At 37.9% G+C, this 21,842-nt stretch overlaps 1 protein-coding gene across 4 annotated transcripts in view; it reads right to left on the bottom strand.

Annotated features, from left to right (window-relative positions):
• Positions 1-21,842, bottom strand: part of LOC111144105 (contactin 6) — a 303,309-nt gene that overhangs the window by 122,507 nt on the left and 158,960 nt on the right. For all 4 annotated transcript variants that reach the window (XM_022498236.1, XM_022498237.1, XM_022498240.1 and 1 more), the window contains one exon: positions 6,570-6,665. In XM_022498236.1, the coding sequence (XP_022353944.1) occupies positions 6,570-6,665 (96 nt within the window). The remainder of the gene's footprint in view (positions 1-6,569; positions 6,666-21,842) is intronic.

Raw genomic sequence — 21,842 nt, 5'->3', positions numbered from 1 at the left:
TATCTTTCAGGTAGTGCTTACAACCCCATCTATGCTCCTGTTTGCTCACCTTTCTTTCTTTTTTTTTTTTTTAAAGATTTTATTTATTTATTTGACAGAGATCACAAGTAGGCAGAGAAGCAGGCAGAGAGAGATAGGAGGAAGCAGACTCTCTGCTGAGCAGGAGCCCGATGCGGGGCTCGATCCCAGGACCCTGGGATCATGACCTGAGCCGAAGGCAGAGGCCTTAACCCACTGAGCCACCCAGGCGCCCCTCACCTTTCTTTATCCACACTGGTTTCATTGCTTTTCTTCCAACGTGCCAGACACAGCCCTACTGCCAAGACCTTTGCACATGCTGTTCCCTCTATGCAACCTGCCTTTGCTCAATGTCTCACTCTCATTCCTTTAGTTCTCTCCTCAGATGCCAACAACACCTTCTTTGGCCTCAGAATATACAATGGTAACACCCACTATTTCTTACCCCATTTAGTTTACTCCCTAGCTTTTATTACCATCTGCCACATTTTTATATTGTTTATTTTAAGATTCATGAAGGTAAAGACTTTGTCACATTGCTCTCCACTATATCCTTAAAATTCACTAAAAGGAGTGGCACTTAGTATGTACACAATAAATATTTGTTGAGTAGATATATAGTACAAGTTCAGTAATGATGGTTGTTACTATTATACCAATAGACAACTGTTCTGCTATCTGCCTTTTACATATTTAAGCAACCTCAAAGTACACACACTGCTGATCTGACCTACTCACTAAGAAAACACCACTGTCGAAAAAACGAAAAAAAAAAAAAAAGAAAAAAGGAAAAAAAATGAGAAAAACAAAAAGAAAGCACCACTGTCATTTACTCCAGAAACAGAAGGAAAAACAAACAACAACAACAACAAAAACTAATTGGCAGGGCACCTGGGTGGCTCAGTGAGTTAAACCCTCTGCCTTCAGCTCAGGTGATGATCTCAGGGTCCTGGGATCGAGCCCCGCAGGGAAGCAGGAAGCCTGCTTCCCTTCCTCTCTCTCTGCCTGCCTCTCTGTCTGCTTGTGATCTCTGTCAAATAAATAAATAAAACCTTTAAAAAAAAAAGAACTAATTGGGAAGAAGGGCATATAAAATTTAGCACTTTTTCTCAATGTAACTTTCCTCTTTATTCTTTAACACAATTTGGAGTTTTTGCTGGAATGATTTTCCATTTCTGTTGAATTGTCAATGTTTTTATTGATGGAAATACAAATGATGGACTCAAACAACAGTGCTATCTTCCTACCACAGACATAGACACCCAAACTACTGGCATAAATTCAATTGTTCTACCAACCTAAGAGTTATATCTTTGAAGACAGTGGAATATTTCCTCTCTAACAAATTTTAAACCTATGATTTTTATGAGCCCAGGATTGAGAGTTTTATATCCAGACAATAAAGGGAAAGAATCTGCTTTACTTTAGATATGGTGAAACTATTATTTCACAGTGAAGGTGATCTTAATTATTTTAGACAACATGTATCATGTCTTCACTCTACCATTTTTAAAGAAAATTTCATGTGAAGCTCGGCTAACTCCCTGCACCCATGAAAATCTATTGACAACTTATTTTCATATGGAACCTACAGCCTGGGCTTCAAGAGTTTCATGTCCATTAGAAAAATTTACAGTCGGAAATTTTGCTTTCAGTGCTGTTGCAAATGACTTATGCAGAATCTTTGTTACCAGTGACCAGTGCTCTTAATCAAAGCTCATCCTGGAGGTGAGTGAAAACCCATGGTAGAAAGACCTCTCTGCATGGCAGTTCCAAGTCTACCTCAAGGCTCAGTGACCCTCCCCCAAATGAATAAGTAAAATAAATAGTGTATTGCCTCTTACTGTCACATAAACCTGGATGTAGAGAAGAGAACTTAGAATCGTCCAGAGACCTAGCAGAGGAAAGGAAGACTTTACTTAGCGGACTACCAAATTTTACCTTTGCCAAGCACCAAGAGGCTAACTAGGAGACTTGTATTTTTCTGACATGGGTATCCAAATTAAGGATACTAACTATAACAGACAATAGAAGGGATTGCTGGAGATTGTGTGGAGATGAGATAAGTCATAGACTATTGTTAAGAGACTTTAGGAGAAAGGAAAGTGATGTCTAATAGGGAAAAAAGGGTTTCAATCAGATGTGCATCATATCACTCTCTGTGTTCTTCAGACAAAACTTTCAGTAAAACTTATATTTCTCTGTAATATTTTAGAATTATATTTTTAGGAAGATGGAAATGAGGGCTTAATCTGGCTCTACTGGCATACAGTCACATTCATGGGGTTTATCTCTAGTTAAGAAATAGGATTAAGGAAGCAAATATACGTTTCTCCTCAGAGTATAGGGAATAGTTCTGGTTTTATGTCCAAATATCACATTTCTAAGAGATAAAGCAGAATGTGCCAGTTTTGTGTTCTGGCATTATTGCCTAGGTTTCTTTTCTTTTTCACTATGAGTACTTTCCTCTAGAATAAGCTTTATCTGTAAATCCTCTCTTTCTAGAAGGATAGCACATTTGTGGTTACTTTAAAAATTAGGTAGCTATTCTGGAGTCAGGTCCATGAGAAAGCTATTCTGGAGTCAGGTCTCCTTTGGTCTATTCAGAAAAAAATAATAATAAAGGACATCCAGATAACAGCATCTGTTCAATTTGGCTTATGTTGATTACTCTGTTTCACTGAGTTGTCACTAATCATTTCTATGGGAAATCCATCTACACACTTTTTCTTTTGTTTTGTTCCTGGAGCTATTTTTTTTCCCCCTGGGTAAATTTATAGGATTCAACCTAGTTGATAATTTTTCTTACTCTCCCATAGTTCTTGTTTTTTAGTTTTTGGTTTTTGTTTTATAAAACACACTAAAATGTATATGATAGGCCTGCCTTGTTAAGAAATGTTTTCTAGGGGGGCCTGGGTGGCTCAGTGGGTTAAGCCACTGCCTTCAGCTCAGGTCATGATCTCAGGGTCCTGGGATCGAGTCCGGCATTGGGCTCTCTGCTCAGCAGGGAGCCTGCTTCCCTCTCTCTCTCTGCCTGCTTCTCTTTCTACTTGTGATCTCTGCCTGTCAAATAAATAAATAAAATATTTTTAAAAAATGTTTTCCAATTTTTTTTGGTGATGATACTAGAGAGAAAATATAAAGAACTCAGAATGTTCTGATAATATCGAGTTTAATATAATTTCTCCCTTGTCCTGGCTAAAGAGATTTGAACTATCAGAGGGAATTGATGTGAGGGATATTCTTTGCTGCTGGCTCTGAAGATGGAGGGAGACCTATGGCAAGAAATATGGGCATCCACTAGGCGATGACAGTGGCCCTTGACATCTGGCCAGCAAGGAATAGGGAACCTTAATACTACAATAGCAAGAAACCAAATTTAGCCAACAACTTGAGAGAGCTTGGAAGTGGATTCTTTCTCAGACTTCCCAGAAGAGAATGCCACCTGGTCATGACTTTGATTTTATCCTTGTAAGAGTCTGAGTAGAGAGACCAATCACATCATCCTTTGGCTTCTGATATACAGACCTGTGTGCTAATAAATGGGTGTTGCTTGAAGCTACTAAGTTTAAGGTAGATTGTTATATACTAAAGAAATAGAAAGATAGATAAACATACATATATTCACACACAAATACATATGCATATATACATACATGTGTGTGTATATATACATATATGCACTAAACCAGAAAAAAATCACAAAGACAGAAATGTCTATGTGTAAATTTGGCTCACTTTAAACCAGCTGTCCACTAATCCAATTTGAAGGTTATCCAACCAATATGTTTCTCTGCATTCTTGAAGTCTTTCTTGGCACAATTCACCTTCCACAGGAAGGTGAGAATGGAAAAGGAAGAATAAGGAATTGTTTTAAATGAGCCAGTTAAAGACACTCATAGAACTCTTAGCAAACCCAGGAGGTATAAGAGTGTTGAAACTGATAAACAATCTGAGGTTTAACCATTAACTACAGAGCTTTCTCTCCAAAGGCATTTTTTTTTTTTTTAAGTCAGAAATTCCTGCTTTGGAATCTTGCCTTCATTTACTAACTGAAAACTGATTTACTTAGTTTATCTGAGTCTTGGTTTCCTCATTTTAAATTTATTGTTCTTAATTATTGGAATACTGGGAAGGAGAAAATAAATGGAAACTCTAATAGGGCTTGCTCATGATAATAATTCAATAACTGGTAGCCATTGTCACTATTATTAATACTTTCTCCTTCTAACTAATTGATGACTATTTGTATAATTGGATCAAAGGGCGTCTGTCAATATTCCCCACAGTTTTGATCTAGGACAGCTATAAGGAACAGAAGAACAATATTCCAGTATTTCTGCCTTTGTGGAGATGAGGAAGTCCATGACACATCCTAGAGCTCTCTGGATGAAAATTCGTATAATACCTGGATATACCCAAATACCTAAAAATAGTTGGATGAACTCAATATTGACAAATACCCTTGGGATCCTGCTAAAACATTCCATATGATATAATCAAATTTGGCATCAGACAAGTTTGTCATAACTTACATGCAACAGGCATTAGTTATTCAATTAAAAAGAACTTAACTGAAGGCAGTGTTTGTCTATCTGTGACTTAACTTCATGGCATAAGCAGAGGTACACCATTACAAGGGGTACATGCTTTAAATGATCAACATATACTTTAACAGTGGTAGGTAACAAGGTAACAAGGAAAGCTTCTACTTGGCTGCCTTTTTTATTTTTATTATTTTTTCTAAAGATTTTATTTATTTTAGAGGCATAGAAAGCAGGTGAGAAACAAGAGGCGGAGGGAGAGGGACAAGCAGACTGCCCTGAGCTCAAAGCCCAACTTGGGAGTGGATCATGACCTGAGCTGAAACCAAGACTTGGATGCTAAACCTACCGAGCCACCCATTGGCTGCCTTTTTAAAATATGTGGCATTCATTTACAAATATTTGACATTTCTGCTTCCTTTATTTAGATTAAACAAAGGTGAAAACAATCTTCAATCCTGTCAAGATTCTTTGACCAAAGTCAGCATAAAATGACACAGACAGACAGCACAAACAGACATGGCTTTGTATATCTTGTCATCTTACATTATAGTACTAAAAAATAAATTCCCTATGGTTAAAAAATAAGCACCATCAATTTTTTTTTCAATGCTCTGGAATAATATTTTATCTCAGACAGCATCAAAAATAGTGTAACTCTCACCTAATATTGCAGGTGAGCATAATGCTATACTACTCTAATATTACTGAATAAAATGTTGTTACCTTCTAATGAGTTTCCTTTTCTTTTTGTATCAGCAGTTCAGGAGATTGTGTAAAAATGAAAATAATGGAAAAGTGTTTCCAAGTTTTTAAAAGATTGTTTAATATAGGAATAAAATTGCTTCTGTTTTATTTTTAAATATTTGTTACATTTGCTTTCAAAATCCTCCCATTGCAGAGTAGAAATAAACTATAAAAGGCTGCTCTGAGGAGCCAGACTGCTGGGATTTGAAGCTTGGCTCCACTGCCGATCAGCTGTGTTATCTTGGACTGGTTACTTAACCTCTGTCTACTTTATTGTTCTCATTTGTAAAACAATAATCATAGTTTGTCTTTCATGAAACTGCTGTGAGAAATTGAAAAGTTAATACATAAGAAGTACTCAAATCTCTACTTCGTAAGTACTTGCTGTTATTATTAAGGTAACTGTAATACCATCAGTATGATATTGGATTGAACCAAATGAAATGACTCCATGGATATTGTGATATTGCCTCTTCCAGATTCATTGTTGCTTGAGAATCTACCAAATTTTATCAAATCATTTGGAATTTGACGAAATGCAACCCTGAGGGGGTGAGAATCAGTAGGTGGTTTAGGTCCCTGGCAACAGGTTAATTCCCAAGTCAATCCAGATTCTTACAAACCAGAGACTGTCATTGACTGCATGATTTTACCATTGCTAGGAGATATTCTGATTTTGTGCCATCCAAAATTTGCTTCTAATTAATGGAGTAGCTCTCCTCTTCCAATAGTCAAAGTGAGGGTGCCAAGAGGAATGCTGGAATTTGCTTTTCCATGGAGGTCAATAATAACAACGAAATAACAATCTCAGCTTTCTTTTCTGAATAAATACGAGCCATTACACTGATCAGTTTACATTCATTAGCTCACTTAATATTCACGAAAGCACTCTAGTGCAGATATCAGTGTCTCAATTCTACAGATGAGGAAACTGAGCCTAAAGCAGTTAAACAAATTGTCTCGTTATTCAGGGTGACAAGCATCAGAATGCAGCAGCAGTCAGTTTCACTTTGTACCCTGGCACTCATGCTGGCTGCCACGCTGCATCTCCTTAAGGCCATGTTTGTTGACTGACTGCTTAAACAAAAATTTAAAAACATTTAGATTAGTACTGTTTAGATACAGGAGGATGAACGTGAAGAGACTTCACGGTCCTTTTGACTTGTTAAAGAGCTACCATCGACTTCAAGACATGATGTGCCTTCTTTACTCCTCCAGTGACCACATTGATGGTGTGACCCAAACTATCCCCCACCATACCTCCAAAGTGTGGTGGTGGGCCACAGAGAAGCACCACACCTTGACCTTCTCGGACGGACACTGCACTTCTTGTTTTGGTTTCAAAGTCTTCAATATCTTGGAAAACAAACAAAACAGCTTTAGAATTATCTTGCAGTAAATAACATTTTAAAGTAGAATTTTGAACTTATTTTTATTCTTAACAGTAAGGGACACTCATACTTGACTGACCAGAAGACTTAGTTGATGATCAATTTGTATACACTGATTATTATCTCTAAAACTCTTGTTTCTTCTTTTCTCCTTTCTTTTTCATATAGTTAAATGGAGTATGTGATGAAGACATTTATTAACATTACCTACTATCTATTTGCTTTTATTCTCCCAGGCAGTTTGTAGCCCAGCAGGAAATCTTTAAAACTCAGCACATATTTACTTTCCTTGCCCAGGGAAGGTGTGATTAAAAAAACAAAATAAAATAAAACAAAACAAAAAGTATGCAGCAAGTTTGCTGCAGCCTCTAGCCCTCTTGATTAATGGTTGGTATTTGATGTGCAGATGGAGTCTGTGAGAATTTAGGATGGAATGGTGTGAGGTAAAGAGTTCTATGTGATTGAACTATTGAGAGAGAAGGCATATTTTCTAATTTTCTCATTCTACTCCTTCACAAAGCAGCTTCATGATCTTGTTTAGAATGCTGTAATTTCCTACAACATCAAAGAATCATAGAAATACACTGTTAGCAGAAAGCTAACTAGTTACATTGTTAAACCATCCATATGAAGTACAAATCCTTCCACATTCCTGGAATCCTCATTCAATCTCCAGGGACAGGTAGTTTTTGAACTTTTCTGAACTTAGTTTTTTGACCTGTAAAATCCCATTATACACTCATTTACTCTTTTAACAAATTTGTTTTGAACCTCTACTAAAAATACAGGAACTGTACTAAGGAGAGAAGACATATTAGTAAATAAACCAGGCATGTACCTTGCCCTTATTGTGCTTATTGTTAAATAGGAAAACTAGAAGACAATTTAAAAAATAAGTGAACAAATGTACATTTATAAATTGTAATAATTATTGTGGGGTGAAGACTGTCTATAAAAATGTGTTCTCCCTTCTTCCATAATAGTAGATTTATAGAACAAATACAGTTTTCTAACCATTGGATACATTTCTCAGACATCCTTATAATTAATGTGGCAAGCAGAAACAACAAGTGAAACTTCCATACATTATGTGTGAAAGGAAATCTCCACAGATTTATGTTCACCACCCATCCCCCCAGCACTCAGATTGCTAATGACATAAAAGATCTTCTTGATCTGGATACTTGAGTGGCTGCATGGAGTACAACTACAGCTGATCTGGAACATCCACTCTGGATCATTAGAGTAGAGATAAGTCAACTCCTATCTTGTTTGAGGCATTTATTTTGGGGTCTCTGTGTTATAGCAGTTTAACCTTTTATCCCAACTGACATATCTTGTGAATGAAAAGAATAGAACACAGATTTGTTGGATGAGAAAGAGACAGCCATGCAATGGTGGTATGGAGCAGGGAAAATATTCCTTGTGAAAAAACAAAAACCAAAAACCAGGTTTCAAAACCTAGAGGTATAAAATAACAGGGAAATGTCACAATACTGAAAGGAAGCACTGTTCATTGGCACATAGGGGACAAGGGTCAATGAGAAACTGCAATAATCAGCATTTGGGGCTATTGTATTACATTAGGATTATATTAAAAGTACAAAGGGAATGCCTGAAACAAGCAAATAATAAATCAGTGCAGAAGTTGAGTAATATCTGCAATATTCATAGAATGGAAGGCTATCAATGATTAGAAAGAATGCGCTAGATATACAGGACTGACTAGGAAAGTTCTTAGAAAGTGAGTTATACTCTTAAGTTTAAAAAGTGCTAAATATTGCTATGTCATTATCCTATTGTGAAAGAAAGAAAGTAAAAACCTAAATATGACCATTTCCTTTAACTGGTATAGGTAAAATAACAGAATATATATTTTTAATATTCACCTTGATTGTCTCAAGGGAGTGAATGGGACATATGGAAGTAGAGATTATTAAGTCTTTACCTACACCTCTCTATCTTTAAAAAATATATAAAGATTACAATTTGTGTAACTTTTGCTCATTTTAATGACTTTATTGGAGTATAATTGCAATAAATTATTGTTGTAATTTAGAGAAATTGAAGACTTCTATTTTGTATATATTATGTGTGTCTTATCCATGAATTATTTAAATGACAATGTCATGTATGCTATATAACATATGAGCACTGAAATCAGAGGAGAAGCAAGGTCCAGATTTATAAGAATAGAATTTATCAGTATATATATATAGTATTTAAAGCCATAGGAATGTATGTAATCCCTATGGGATGACTCTAAAATTTTTGGCATGAGCAATTTGACAGTTGTCTAGAATCAAACTCTAAAAATCTCCAATGTTTAGAAGTAGAGTAGAGGATTATGAGGAAAGGAAAAAGGAAGGAAGGAAAGGGAAGGAGGGAAGAAGAGAGTAGGACAGAGAGAAGAAGGGGAAGAAGGAAGAAAGCAGGGTCTATAGCATGGAATAAGATGTGAACAGAAAAATGTCATATTGGACAACATGAAGGTCACTTGTAATCTTGACAAGAAAAGTTTAAGTGAAATTATGGAGAAAGGCCAAAGTGAATTGAGGGATAAATAGTAGATAAGAACATGGGGATCACAGGTGTGCAAACTCTTTAGAGTTGGCTATGAATGGGAGGTGAGATTTTGAGAATAGGGAAGAATTTGGAGGGCAGGGGTGCTCTACTGATGTAAAAACCAGGTAAAGAAAGAGATTGATAATTCTAAGACACACGTTATGGTAAAGTTCTTGAAAAGTCAGAAAGGTGGCAATCAGAACCCCTATGAAAGTGCTGACCTTTGTAAGGAAGGCAGAATTAAGACAAAACATTAACTATTGATACAGGATAGACTGTACAATTATCTGCTGGTTAGATGAGAAAGATTTTCCTGGTGGTTTCAAATTTCTCAATGAAACGGATGGCAGTGTTGGGTAAATCACTGAGGAAGGGAAAAGATGCAATAAATATACCTATTTATCAGGGTTGTTATGGGGATTAAATAAAATAATGAATCAAAGTGTCTAACCTATAGTGTGTTATAGAAGAGGTAATTAGTATGTGGTAATTATTATGATAACAACACACCAAATGATTAGGTCATGCAGCTGTTATTTTCCTCTGACTGATACAAAGTTCAGATACGTGAATTTGCAAAAAAAGGTTAAATAGCATATTTTGGTTTCCATAAAATTTTTTGTGCATGGATGTTTCCATTTGAAGCATCCATGTTGTTTACCTATGTTATTTACCAAATAAGTATTCTTTCTTGTAGAATTGTTCTCCATCCATGAAAAGAGTTCAATGAAATAGATGGATTAAATCTGATACATAAATTTAGTAACTCTTATATGTACTCTACTTTTAATAATACAAATATTTGGCCAAAATAAACTCTACTTACCCTCAGCTATATCCCCTTATCTTCCTCCAGCTGCTTTTGATTAGTCATTAGCTTTACATTAATTCAGGACTTGGGATGACTTGTCTGTTTCTTAAAGATTTTTAATCAAATACGTGCCCCTTCTTCTTTGGCCATGGAAATACTAAATCAACCTACATATGTTTGGTACTGTTGATGTGAACTATTGCCTTGACTTGGGAGTCCTTTGTGACTTGGGTTTGCATAATTTTAAATGTGACTCAATAAGAATCAAGCTAACAAACTCTTTATAAAACCAAAAATCAATATATCGTATTCATTGTCTCTATTTCTATTAGTAATAACAGGTGAGGATTTAAAAATGTTTTTCCTACTATCATTATTGAAAGGTCCCATTAAATTGTCATTACTTTTTAATGGTCACAAAAACAAAAACTGTCACAAAGGAGTAATGAGAAATTGAATGATTCTATGAAATTAACAAGCTTTGGATTGAATTTTCTCAGTGTCACATTGCCAGTGTGCCATATTTCCAGTAACATCAATCATGTTCTCAGTGTTAATCAGAAGCCATTATAACACATTGTTGATAAGACCACTGATATCTTAATATATTCTGTGTTCATTTCCATTTATAATAGGATCTGCTGGCAACATAATTTCTTCCTGCCTTTTACCATTACAATGGGGTATCTAATAATTGCCATATATCTCTCAAAAGTCATACAAGTCCTGTTAGCTATCAAAACACAGTCATTCCAAACTGGTACTAGTTCACAGGTTTTAATTAATAATTCAGATTTTAAAACTGTTTAATAGCCACAGATGACAGACAAGATATAATTCTGCCTTATTTAAACTAAGTGCCATCTCCTGTGAATACACTTTGATCACGATCTGTTTTATGTACCCAACTTCTACCTCAAGTACCTTTTTGCTAGCCAGAGACATGATATAATTCAAGTATTTTTGAGGCAAGGCTGACTGAATTAGGTAGCCATTTGAGCACCCAATGAGATTTTCTTTGCTCTGTAACACCTTTCAAGACTCTAGATTTATTCTTATATGAGGAGAGGCCAAAAAGAACTACCAGTTCCTATTTTTGTCTTATCCATTTTTGCTTAAGAGAAAACAGCTTAGTGTGAGATCATTCCCTGAGATGGTCTCAAATTCTGTATTATTTGGAGAAACTCCCATAAGCTACAAAGGTGACCTGCCCAGCCCGTCCTTGTGCTCAAGGTATAAGTCCTGCAGAGCAGGTTGTTGTTAAAGACCCCGATTGTTGAGGTTGCTCTCATGAAGCTATTCTGATGACCATGGCTTATCGGATCCTGGGGTTTTATTGCTGGTTTTGGAGGAAGCATTTGGCAGGAGCATAAGCAAAAACGCAGTCACAAACAAGGCTCTGTTCCAAAGGCCGGCAGGAAGTGCCTGAGAATGGCCCATAAAATAAGCTTTAAAGGATTACAGGGCCATATGCTCTCTCCTGGAGCAACCAAGGTGCAGAGGAGGGACAAGGGCCACCAAAATGTACTTAAAATTGAGTCCAAGCAATGCTAAGTATTGCAGTGTCTAATTGTAAGGAGACGACATCTTTGCAGCCGCCATGGGTAGGAATGAATCTCAGCCTAATTAAAGTGAGAAAACTTATTATTTACTGCCAAGGCCTGAGGGTCACAATCAGAGGATGTGCTTGGCGGTGCCAGTCCCTGACACAGGAGGAGGCCAGGGGTTTGCCAACTCTCATAAACTTGGAGGGAGGCTGTGGGTACTGGGGGTTCATTGACCCAGACCAGGAGTACGACGCCTATGAAGTCCGGGATAGGAAAAGATACTCACCAGGAAAATGTGCATGCTTCAAGCAGGACATACCACAGTTGAGCTGTTCAAAATCTGAATAGTAATATTAACTGGATGTTTATACACTTGCTCTGCATTATATTATTGTAATATTTTAAATCTTTAGTTTTCTTTCTTTCTATATAACTATATAGTTACAGTTTTCTTTCTTCCTATATAACTCTACGATATAACTTTTCATCTATATTACTATTACATGCCAGACACTCAGTGAAGTAGTTTCATTGAATCCTCATGATGACCCTGGAATGCAGGTACCACTATCACAGTCACTCAACAAGGAAGCAAACAGAGGTTTATAAAGGATCAGCAACAGACCAGCGGCCACACAGTTTCTATATATCAGGACAGAACCGAAGACGAGGTAGTCTGGTTGCAGAGCTCACACTTCCAAATGTGATATTCTTCTGCTTTCCAAAGGTTAACTGGGGTCTTGCTGCCATACGTAAGATATAAAACAGGCATAAACTGCCGCTCCATGTTCAAACAAACAAATGAACAAACAAACAAACAAACAAACACAAAAGCTTAGTGCCTTTCCAAATATCCTGCAAATTCCTGGACTGGGGAAGGAAATGCTGTCTTTTCAGGTTTAGAAAGTTTCATTTCTGATATCCTCACTTTTCAGAATCCTTGTTGTGTCCTTTCCAGGTGTGTTTCCTAATTTATCTCCACCTTCGTGTCCCTGCATGTGTCCTTTCCAGGTGTGTTTCCTAATTTATCTCCACCTTCGTGTCCCTGCAAACAAGGAATTAGCTCCTTATCGTGATCTACATACAGAGATAGACACCAATACCCACCTCGGTCCCCCCACTCCACACTAATAGGGAGCACCACCACGGCCATATTTGTGCTTCTGCTAATCTTATAGATTGAATAAGATGCAATCCAAACACCTTGAAATCAAATATTGGATATTTAGTTCTTATAAGCCTATAGCTCTCCCCTCTGTTGTTTATGTCTGCTTTCTCTCTTCTACAAACTTCCCACTACAGTCCTGTTTCTGGAGCAGGGAAAAACCCTAATTCTCTCCCTTCTGCAAAGTTCACCTCCCTCCTTCTACTACTTCCATACTCAGAAACTGAGAAATCTGCCCTCATTGTAAGTAAAGGAAGTAAAATTAAATTCCAAAGACCATGACTCCAGAGGCCATTTGCTTAAGCCACACTATCCTACCACCCTATAGCTTCCTCACAACACGACTGTATGATCTGCCCCCAAACCAGAGTGCTCATTTCCTCTCTCTCTGCACCTCAAAAACAACTTTAATAATTTGTTACTTTGACAATGTTGAATCTGATTTTAAATTCCAAGGTTTCTTGCACTGTACTTTGTTTTGCACCAGTAGAATACTATTACCCCTTTGCAAATTCTGCAGAAGTTTCAGCACTGAAGGTTTGCATTGAGGAGTGTTTGTTCATCTTCCTGACGCAGTTTCCACATCGGAGGTACGTGTTTTATTTTGGCCCACGGCAAAAACATTTTGCCAGGTGAGAAAATGCTGATACCCTGCCCAGCAACAGGGAAATGGTGAAGATACCAAGAATAATTCCCTAGCTCTGCATTAGTCTCACGGAACTCCTAGATATGATATATGTAACTTTTGAAACCAAAGTACTCTTTAAGAATATCAAGACATTATAGTAAGGTTTTTCCGAATTCACATCTGTCCATCAGTTGTCTCCTTTGAAGAGAACCACTCATGGTGAATATCAGATGGTTCATTTTACCATTTCCTATTTCTTGGGTGGTTGGAGTAAGATGAAATTCTTGATGCTGTAACTAATTTTCCTTGGCCTTTATTAAGTGGCATACAAAAATATTTCTACTTAGACTGATTTCATTTTATATCATCATTTTTAGGATGCTATATACTCAGTTACTGTGTTTGTGATATTATTGTGTTTCCTAGCATAACTCGTTAACGTAACATGACATAACCTAATAAAGCACAGTGCTATTGTCAAATTCTGTAAAAGAGGCAATAGCTGAGTCTCAATATTGAACATATATTTGGAATGCTAATATCTAAGCAAGAAGTAAGGGGATATTTTAAGAATTTCTGGTGTCAAATTCATTTATATTCCAAGTTAAAATTCCTTCCCCTTTCCTTTTTTTTTTTTTTTTTGATGTAAAAGGAATTTTATAAAACTTCATAAATAAGTGGAGAGCAAGTAAGTTGTTTCTTCGTTTCCTGGGAATAATGAATTCACTGAGAATCATTTCCTTATGGTGCTTAAGAAAATAATATATAGGGTAATAGTGAGGCGGGGGTGATATATTCTTTTTTATCAGCTGAGCATCCAGGTTTTCAGAGAGATAAGTATTTATTACATAGGCCATTGTAAGCAACTATGAAATGCCTACTTGGTCAATTAAAATATACATGTACAACTGAGTTTGATTTTCTATAAAGGACTCATTTGTCTGACTAATGCTGGGAAAGCAGTGACATCTATGACCAAAAAAATTCAAGTACTAGATATGGCCTATTCCCAAACTTGTCTCTTACTAAGTTTGCACATTCCCTACAGTTAAAACTAGCTGAATGATAGAGAAGCAGAAGGGGACAATGGAATGATATAACTTTGACAGTGTAAGATAGACTGAGATGTCAGTTTACTTAATTGTACACTGCAGTGGAGGTCTTCAGTGTTTCTGGAAAGAAAAGAAGCAATCTAAGTAGGCATGCAAAAATTAGACAACCCACTAATGGATTCTGTACAGGGTTATTCATGACGAAACAACAGGATCTGGAGCACAGGTTTAGAGTCAGACTCTGTGAGTCCAAATGGTTGCTCTGCCATGCATTCGCTCTTGATTTAGGGCACCTGAATTCGTCTCTTTCTACTTCAGTTTTCTCTACCTTTACAATGAAGCTAATAATAGCCCCTGTCTCACAGGAATAATGATGTAATGTCTTTAACATACTTAAAAGGTATGAAGTACAAAATAAATGATGGGGGGACTTTAATTATGTCATTGATCATATACCTACACATCACCAACAGTTGGATGTTTAGGATTTTTAAATGGGTTTTATTTTCAGTTTTCATTTCAGTGCCTGATGATTTAATGAAACATACTTTCATAAGGACAGAGCCTGGAACTTCCTTCTCTGCCCATCCAGTGGCCAGCTCAAATGCTGTGTGAATAAATGAATTTTTAAAAAATGTCCTGAAGTCAAAAGCATGTGTATTTTATTCCAAGTATTGCCACATCACATTGCATTTTATTACAGAGCCTGTTTTGCCAACTTGACATGAGCTGTTAGATGGAGGGTCATTGCATCTCTCTGCCCAGAGAGCACCACAACCCAGCTGGGGGGAGAAAGAACCTCTTGGCTTGGTGTTTGAGTCACCAGAAAAGTCCTAGACTGCCCTGTTTCTTCCTGGTCTTGGCCTGTGCCTTTTGGCAAATATTCATTTTCCCCACCTTTTGTTCTGTGGGGAGGACAGCTCTGGTACCTTTTAAGTCAGAAATCTCTAAAGAGATTTCTTAGGGCTGCTTATATTTCCTAGCATTAATGAATGACACAGATATTGCTCAAGTGCAAGAAGGGGAGGATCCAGAATGGGTCAAATCCTCAGATGAATAAAGATGCGATACAGCGTGTGGAAGATGGGGACTCAGCTGTGTGTGTCATCACAGTATGTCTTTCTACCAAAATGAAGACTGGAGGATTTTGCTGAGGCGCCCTGTGTTGCAGAGAATAAACCTAAGGTCTGGTGTGGACATCAAACTAGCTAATCCAAAAGATAGTGGGTTTTCATTAGATTTTGGTTGAACATTTGAATGGATCAACTAAGAGCTATGGAAAGTGCAGTGAGGGGGCCTTCCTGGAAGAGGGGGAGGGGAATTCTTATTTACTGAAACCCCTCCCACTTCCTAGGGCTTTATGAACATCATACCATTTAATCTTCACAGTGGCCCTGACATGTAGGTCCTATGGCTCCCAGGTCTGAGGCAGATTGGCCACAGGCTCAGTTGTTACACGCTCCCATGCCTGGACATCAGCAAAAAGAGCTGGACATGTAAGTTTTGGTGGCAAATGAGGTGAACTTGTGTCCTTTCAGGAACAAACTTTCTCCTAGCTCCCTCTGGGCCCATTTCTGTGCTGGGCATTAGAAAAAAAGGGAGCGATTCCCACAAAGCAAGGCTCCGGGCCCTTTGACAGCAGTGGTTAATGCGACCCATCCCACAAACGATGGTTCTTTTGAGACATGGCCCATAATAAGCCCTTTAGTTCATTTTGATGGTTTAATCAGAAAGTTCAATTTCAAACTTTGCAACCTGTATAAAAAATAAAAGATAGGGTTCTCAAGGTAATGGGGCAGAGCCCCTGGTTAAATGTTACTACTCCTGTTTTCCTGTTTATATAAGGAGTGTGGAATGAGAGCACTTCTTCAAAGACTAACCCTCCCCCCGCCCCAACCAAGACAGACTTTCTATCTTATTGACTTCACTTTGCAGGAACTTGCAGTACTCAAATTAGGGAGACTGACTTTCAGGGTTGTTGCTAAATACTGTTATTTTTCCATCAAACTGTTTTACTCTGAGCAAGGACTTTGGAGTCACATCTGCAATCTGCATTTCCTTTGCAGATTTCTCCAGCTCAGCCCTCAGGATAATTAAGGTCCAGTGATAAGGACTTTTGCATACATTGTCATTTAGAGACAGAGAAAAAGACACACACACACACACACACACACACAGAGAGAGAGAGAGAGAGAGAGAGAGAGAGAGAGAGAAAGACACAGAGACACAGAAACAGAGACAGAGAAAAAAAGACAGACCCAGAAAGAGACCGTTAGAGGCTATTTTAAAGAAAATCCCATTCTTTTCTTTTTTTTTTTCCCCCAAAGATTTTATTTATTTATTTGACAAACAGAGATCACAAGCAGGCAGAGAGGCAGGCAGAGAGAGGAAGGGAAGCAGGATCCCCGCTGAGCAGAGAGCCCCATGGAGGGCTGGATCCCATGACCCTGGGATTATGACCTGAGCTGAAAGCAGAGGCTTTCACCCACTAAGACCCCCAGGCGCCCCAAAAAATCCCATTATTTTCCAAAGCAGTTTCACTTTTATCATCTTTTTAAATATTTACGTAATCTTGAGAGATAAACAAGAGAGATTACCAATGTGTGTGGCAGGTATAATTGGTTGCATGGCAATGCACTTAAGCGTTATAGAAACGCATGTTTTTAAATTTTAATAGCTACACAGTGCTTTTTAGAGTTTCCATTTATTTATGATGAATTATATTAATTTTCTTGATACAGTGGTAATAAATATGTACTTCCTAACATATTTACTTTTTTAAAAATCAAAGCAATTTGTTTGGGAAAAGATTAATAGTACAGGTGGTACGTGGGTTATTTTAAACCCCACAAAGGCAATATATAGATGCCTGAAATTTGGGAATCTGTCTTAGGAAAATGGTGGATGCAGAGGATATGGTGGATCATGAGACAGGATATATTTGAAAGGACCAAAGTGGTTTGTGTTGACAATGAGCAGGGACTGGCTGGGGGTGAGCGGGCGGGAGACAGGATGGCAGAGCAGCAGGATAAGAACAAAAAAAAGGGGGGGAAATCAAGTTAGAGAGTGCTACAGGACTTTAAGAAAAAGTCTATTCAATTTAAAATGGTTTATGTTCTTCTTGTGTCAGTAATCCTCTCCTCCCCTCAAACTTCCACAAATGTTCTGATGCAAAGCACAGACTACATGAATGAGGTTTTACTTGAGTAAGTGTGTTATCTGGGGCAGAAATAAGAAGAGCTCCTCTTTTAGATCAAGACTAACATAGAGAAAGAAATATCTGCAAGCACTGAGCAGGGACTAGGACTTAAGCGGAGGTAGAGTTGGGAGTTAGAAGGGATGGAAGGAATGTCTCTTCACTGGGATATGCAGGAATGAGGACACTGATTTTCCTGGAGAACAGTGAGTAGATTTTATCTAGATTTTAAGAGCAGAAAGCACCAACTGAGGGGAGTTTCATATAAATGTAACTGGTCTAAGCTACAGTTATTTCTGTCAAAGGTGAAACTGGGGCTGTCAGTCTTAGACCTGCAGCACCAGGTCACACAGCCTGCATCTCACACAGAGGTGCCCCCAAAATATTGGTGGATTTAATACATTAAAAAATAAAAGGTAAATTGCTTGAATTAATTATCATTTACCATAAGATCCTTGGAAAGGATCCTACTCTGATGTTGTAACTGTTTGTATGACTTCCTTTTCCAAAATGAGTATATGGGCTTGTTCTGCATTCCCAGAACACAGCACAGTGCTGGGACACAGTATATATACTCAGTGAATCTCTGATTAATGAGCTCAGAGAAATAAAAATAACTTGAAAAAGCTTGCTAAGCTATTTCAGGCTCCCCATGATATACCTCTATCACCCCTTTGCTCCTGTTGTTCAGACAACTCCAGACACAATGAATACTTTACTTTCCTGTTTCTCAGAACACGCTAAGTTTCCTCCTTTTGTAGTCTTTGGCCTTATTTCTTCTGCTTAAAAACTTCTTCCCAGATCCCCACATGGCTGGATGCCCCTTGACATTCAGATCTCAGCCTATGTGCCAACTTTTTATGGAAGCCTCTCTTGGCCAGCCAATCTAAAGTAGCAGCTACCTTTCACTCCCCCCGCAAAGGTCTAATCACTGTCAGAAATGAGTATTGGTCTAATTTACTTTAATTTTTCCTAGATAGTTTATAAACTTCAGGAAAATAGTGACCTTGTTTTCCCCACAGTAACTAGGTCAGTGCTTACAAAAGCAGATATTCAACAGATATATGTTTAATGAATTAAGAAACGGTTATAACTTCAAAGTGAGTGAGAAAATACCATGTATATAGTCCACAATATTTTCCTTAGGAATTGCCAAGAGGATACAATTTTTTTTGGATCATAGAGAAGAGTCTAGGATTTATTCTAAGAAATGATGTAGGAGCCAGACTCCAAAATGGCCCCAAGTGAAGCTGATGGTGGTATCCACTGCCTTCTCTAGTCCCTTCCCACTGCCCTGTGCCAGGATTGGTCTGTGCAATCAACAGAGTAGGGCAGAAATGATGGCAGGTCACTGCTGAAGTTTGGTTATAAGATTGTGCGTGGCCCAGGAGAGAGAGGCAAACCCACGAGCAAAGGGAATGTACTTATTTTATTTGAGAAGAAAGAGTGGTCCCATAGCTGAAGGAAAACATTTGATTTTGGATTCAGATAAGCCTGTGTTTGACTCTAGCTCTTGGATCTGTACACTATGAGACATTGGAAGTTTAGTTTTCAGCTGTTTTCAATGTTCTCTAACAGGTTGAGTGCATGATACATAAAGGATATCCAAGAAACAGTCGCTGAAAAAAACAATATAGATAAATCAAATCTATAACATATTTCTTAAAAAATACTTGTATTGTTGGATTATTGTGAGAAGTGAGATGCCTAAAGTGACCTGTTTAATACATCGCATCAAACAGCCCTCAGTAAGTTATAATTGTCACAAAATTTATAGTTCATAAACTTACATGTAGAATTAATTTTATATATATTCTTATTTTATGTTGTTATTTTTTTCTATTATATTTATTATTTTGTATTTGTATTTATATTTAATGTTCATGAAATTTACACATGTAGGCACTATATATATATATATAAGCACATTATATTGGTGTCTAAAAAATATGAACTAGAATTATGCATACTTTACACATGAAATGCTAAAATAGAAAAAAATTTAAGAAAACTGTGAATAAGTCACTAAACTAGTAATTAGTTGATGGAGCTAAATTTCAAATCCCAAGGAGTGTGACCTATAGTTTTTATTACAATGCCATAAGCTTAAATGATCAACTAGTTGATTTTCTAGTTCATTCCAGTTTCTACTGAAATAACAATCATGTGTTCGTTGTTTCTTTTGGGTCTCTGCACACCAGGGACAGATATTCACTTAATGGAGTCTAAACTAAAGCGGGGGCAGTTAAAGAGGCATGGAGAGAAAGCTCAGGCCAGCAAGTAGTGGAAACATCGGAGAACAGTGAGGTTCACTGCTAGCTATTCTCTTTCCATCTCTCTTTTTCCCTTTTCCATGCATGGCCTGCATCCTCTCTGCTTCCCTTTGAGCATCTGCTCTCTTTTCTTCCCTGCAGATTGCTCTCCTTGTGTTTATTTATAGTTCATGCACCTGTAAAATCTCAGCCTGTGTATCCTTTTGCCTTATCCTAGCCACTCTGCAAAGTTGTCAGCTCCGGACCCTGCCATGAAGTTCCTTTGTGTCTTTTACTTGAGATTTTTAAGATGTTCAATGATCTGTCACGGTAGAAAAGAAGTTACCTATTTAGCAACCTAGGCCCACTCTTTTATAAGACAGAAAGAGACCATTAATTATTATCTTCAGTAAAATGATTAATCGAGGACATCACTGTCCAATAGTCTCAATTAAGTATTTTGCTTCTTTTAAGGATAAATTAAGTTCAATCCAATCACTTATTCAGTAATCAAGTGAAAACAACTGAAACATACCCTGTTTACTCATAGAAATACTAGAGCCACAAATAGGGAAACGCAAAATTCCTGAACTGCCATCTTTGAACTTTCAAATTCTCTTGCTTATTAGGTGAGAAGTATCTGTGACCTTTTTAATTAAAACTATGTAGTAAATGTAAATATCAAACCGATTTCTTAAATTTTCTCACATTTAGGACTGACACTTAGAAAACCACAAGTGTTGGGGCACCTGGATGGCTCAGTGGGTTAAAGCCTCTGCCTCCAGCTCAGGTCATGATCTCAGAGTCCTGGGATTGAGCCCCGCATCAGGCTCTCTGCTCAGTGGGGAGCCTGCTCCCTCTGTCTCTCTCTGCCTGTCTCTCTGCCTACTTGTGATCTCTATCAAATAAATAATTAAAATCTTAGAAAAAAAAAATAGAAAACCACAAGTGTTGAGGTTCTTTTAAGAGATGGTTGTAGTGGGGCACCTGGGTGGCTCAGTGGCTTAAAGCCTCTGCCTTTGGCTCAGGTCATGATCTCAAGGTCCTGGGATCGAGCCCCACATTGGGCTCTCTGCTCAGCAGGGAACCTGCTTCCCCCTCTCTCTGCCTGCCTCTCTGCCTACTTGTGATCTCTGTCTGTCAAATAAATAAATAAAATCTTTAAAAAAAAAAAAGAGATGGTTGTAGTAGCCACCGTAAATATCCCATAACCCCTCAGACCCGCCCTAGGAAGTCACCGAGCATTTGGGGTGGCAGTTAATAATCGAGAGCTTGCTATCTCCAGCGCCTTGGTCCCTTTGCCCAAGACTTTTGTGAGGACCTCTTTATTCTACAGGCACAGAATGCCTCAGACCCCAATATGTCTGCTGGGGATTTAATGTCCTCAGCAGTAAACCTTAACCAAAGAATAAGGGAGTTGGTCAGTTAATACCCCAACTTTCTTGCCCTAAGGGGGAGCGATCCTGAGGCATGTTTTTAAAAGTCTGTAGGAGGGATTGGGAGGGAGACAAACCATAAGTGACTCTTAATCTCACAAAACAAACTGAGGGTTGCTGGGGGGAGAGGGGGTTGGGAGAGGGGAGTGGGTTATGGACATTGGGGAGGGCATGTGCTATGGTGAGTGCTGTGAAGTGTGTAAACCTGGCGATTCACAGACCTGTACCCCTGGGGATAAAAATACATTATATGTTTATAAAAACAAAAAAACAAAACAAAACAAAACAAAAACAAAACTCCTAAAAAGTCTGTAGGAGGGGCACAGCCATGCCGAGGCACAGTTGTCCACAGTGATAATCTACTCATTAGCCTTCTCTTCCTGGGTTTACTCTCTTCCCTATAAACTTCCCTACTCTTCCCCCATGCTTCCCACAATTACTTCCCAAATGCACTACTTAATCCAAATCTTTGTCATGAACTCTGCTTTTA

This window comes from Enhydra lutris, unplaced genomic scaffold (assembly GCF_002288905.1).
Source record: "Enhydra lutris kenyoni isolate GAN:26980312 unplaced genomic scaffold, ASM228890v2 scaffoldscaffold10, whole genome shotgun sequence".
Taxonomy (NCBI): domain Eukaryota; kingdom Metazoa; phylum Chordata; class Mammalia; order Carnivora; family Mustelidae; genus Enhydra; species Enhydra lutris.
The sequence above is the reverse complement of the archived record's forward strand: the minus strand, read 5'-3'. Positions and strand labels throughout refer to the sequence as shown.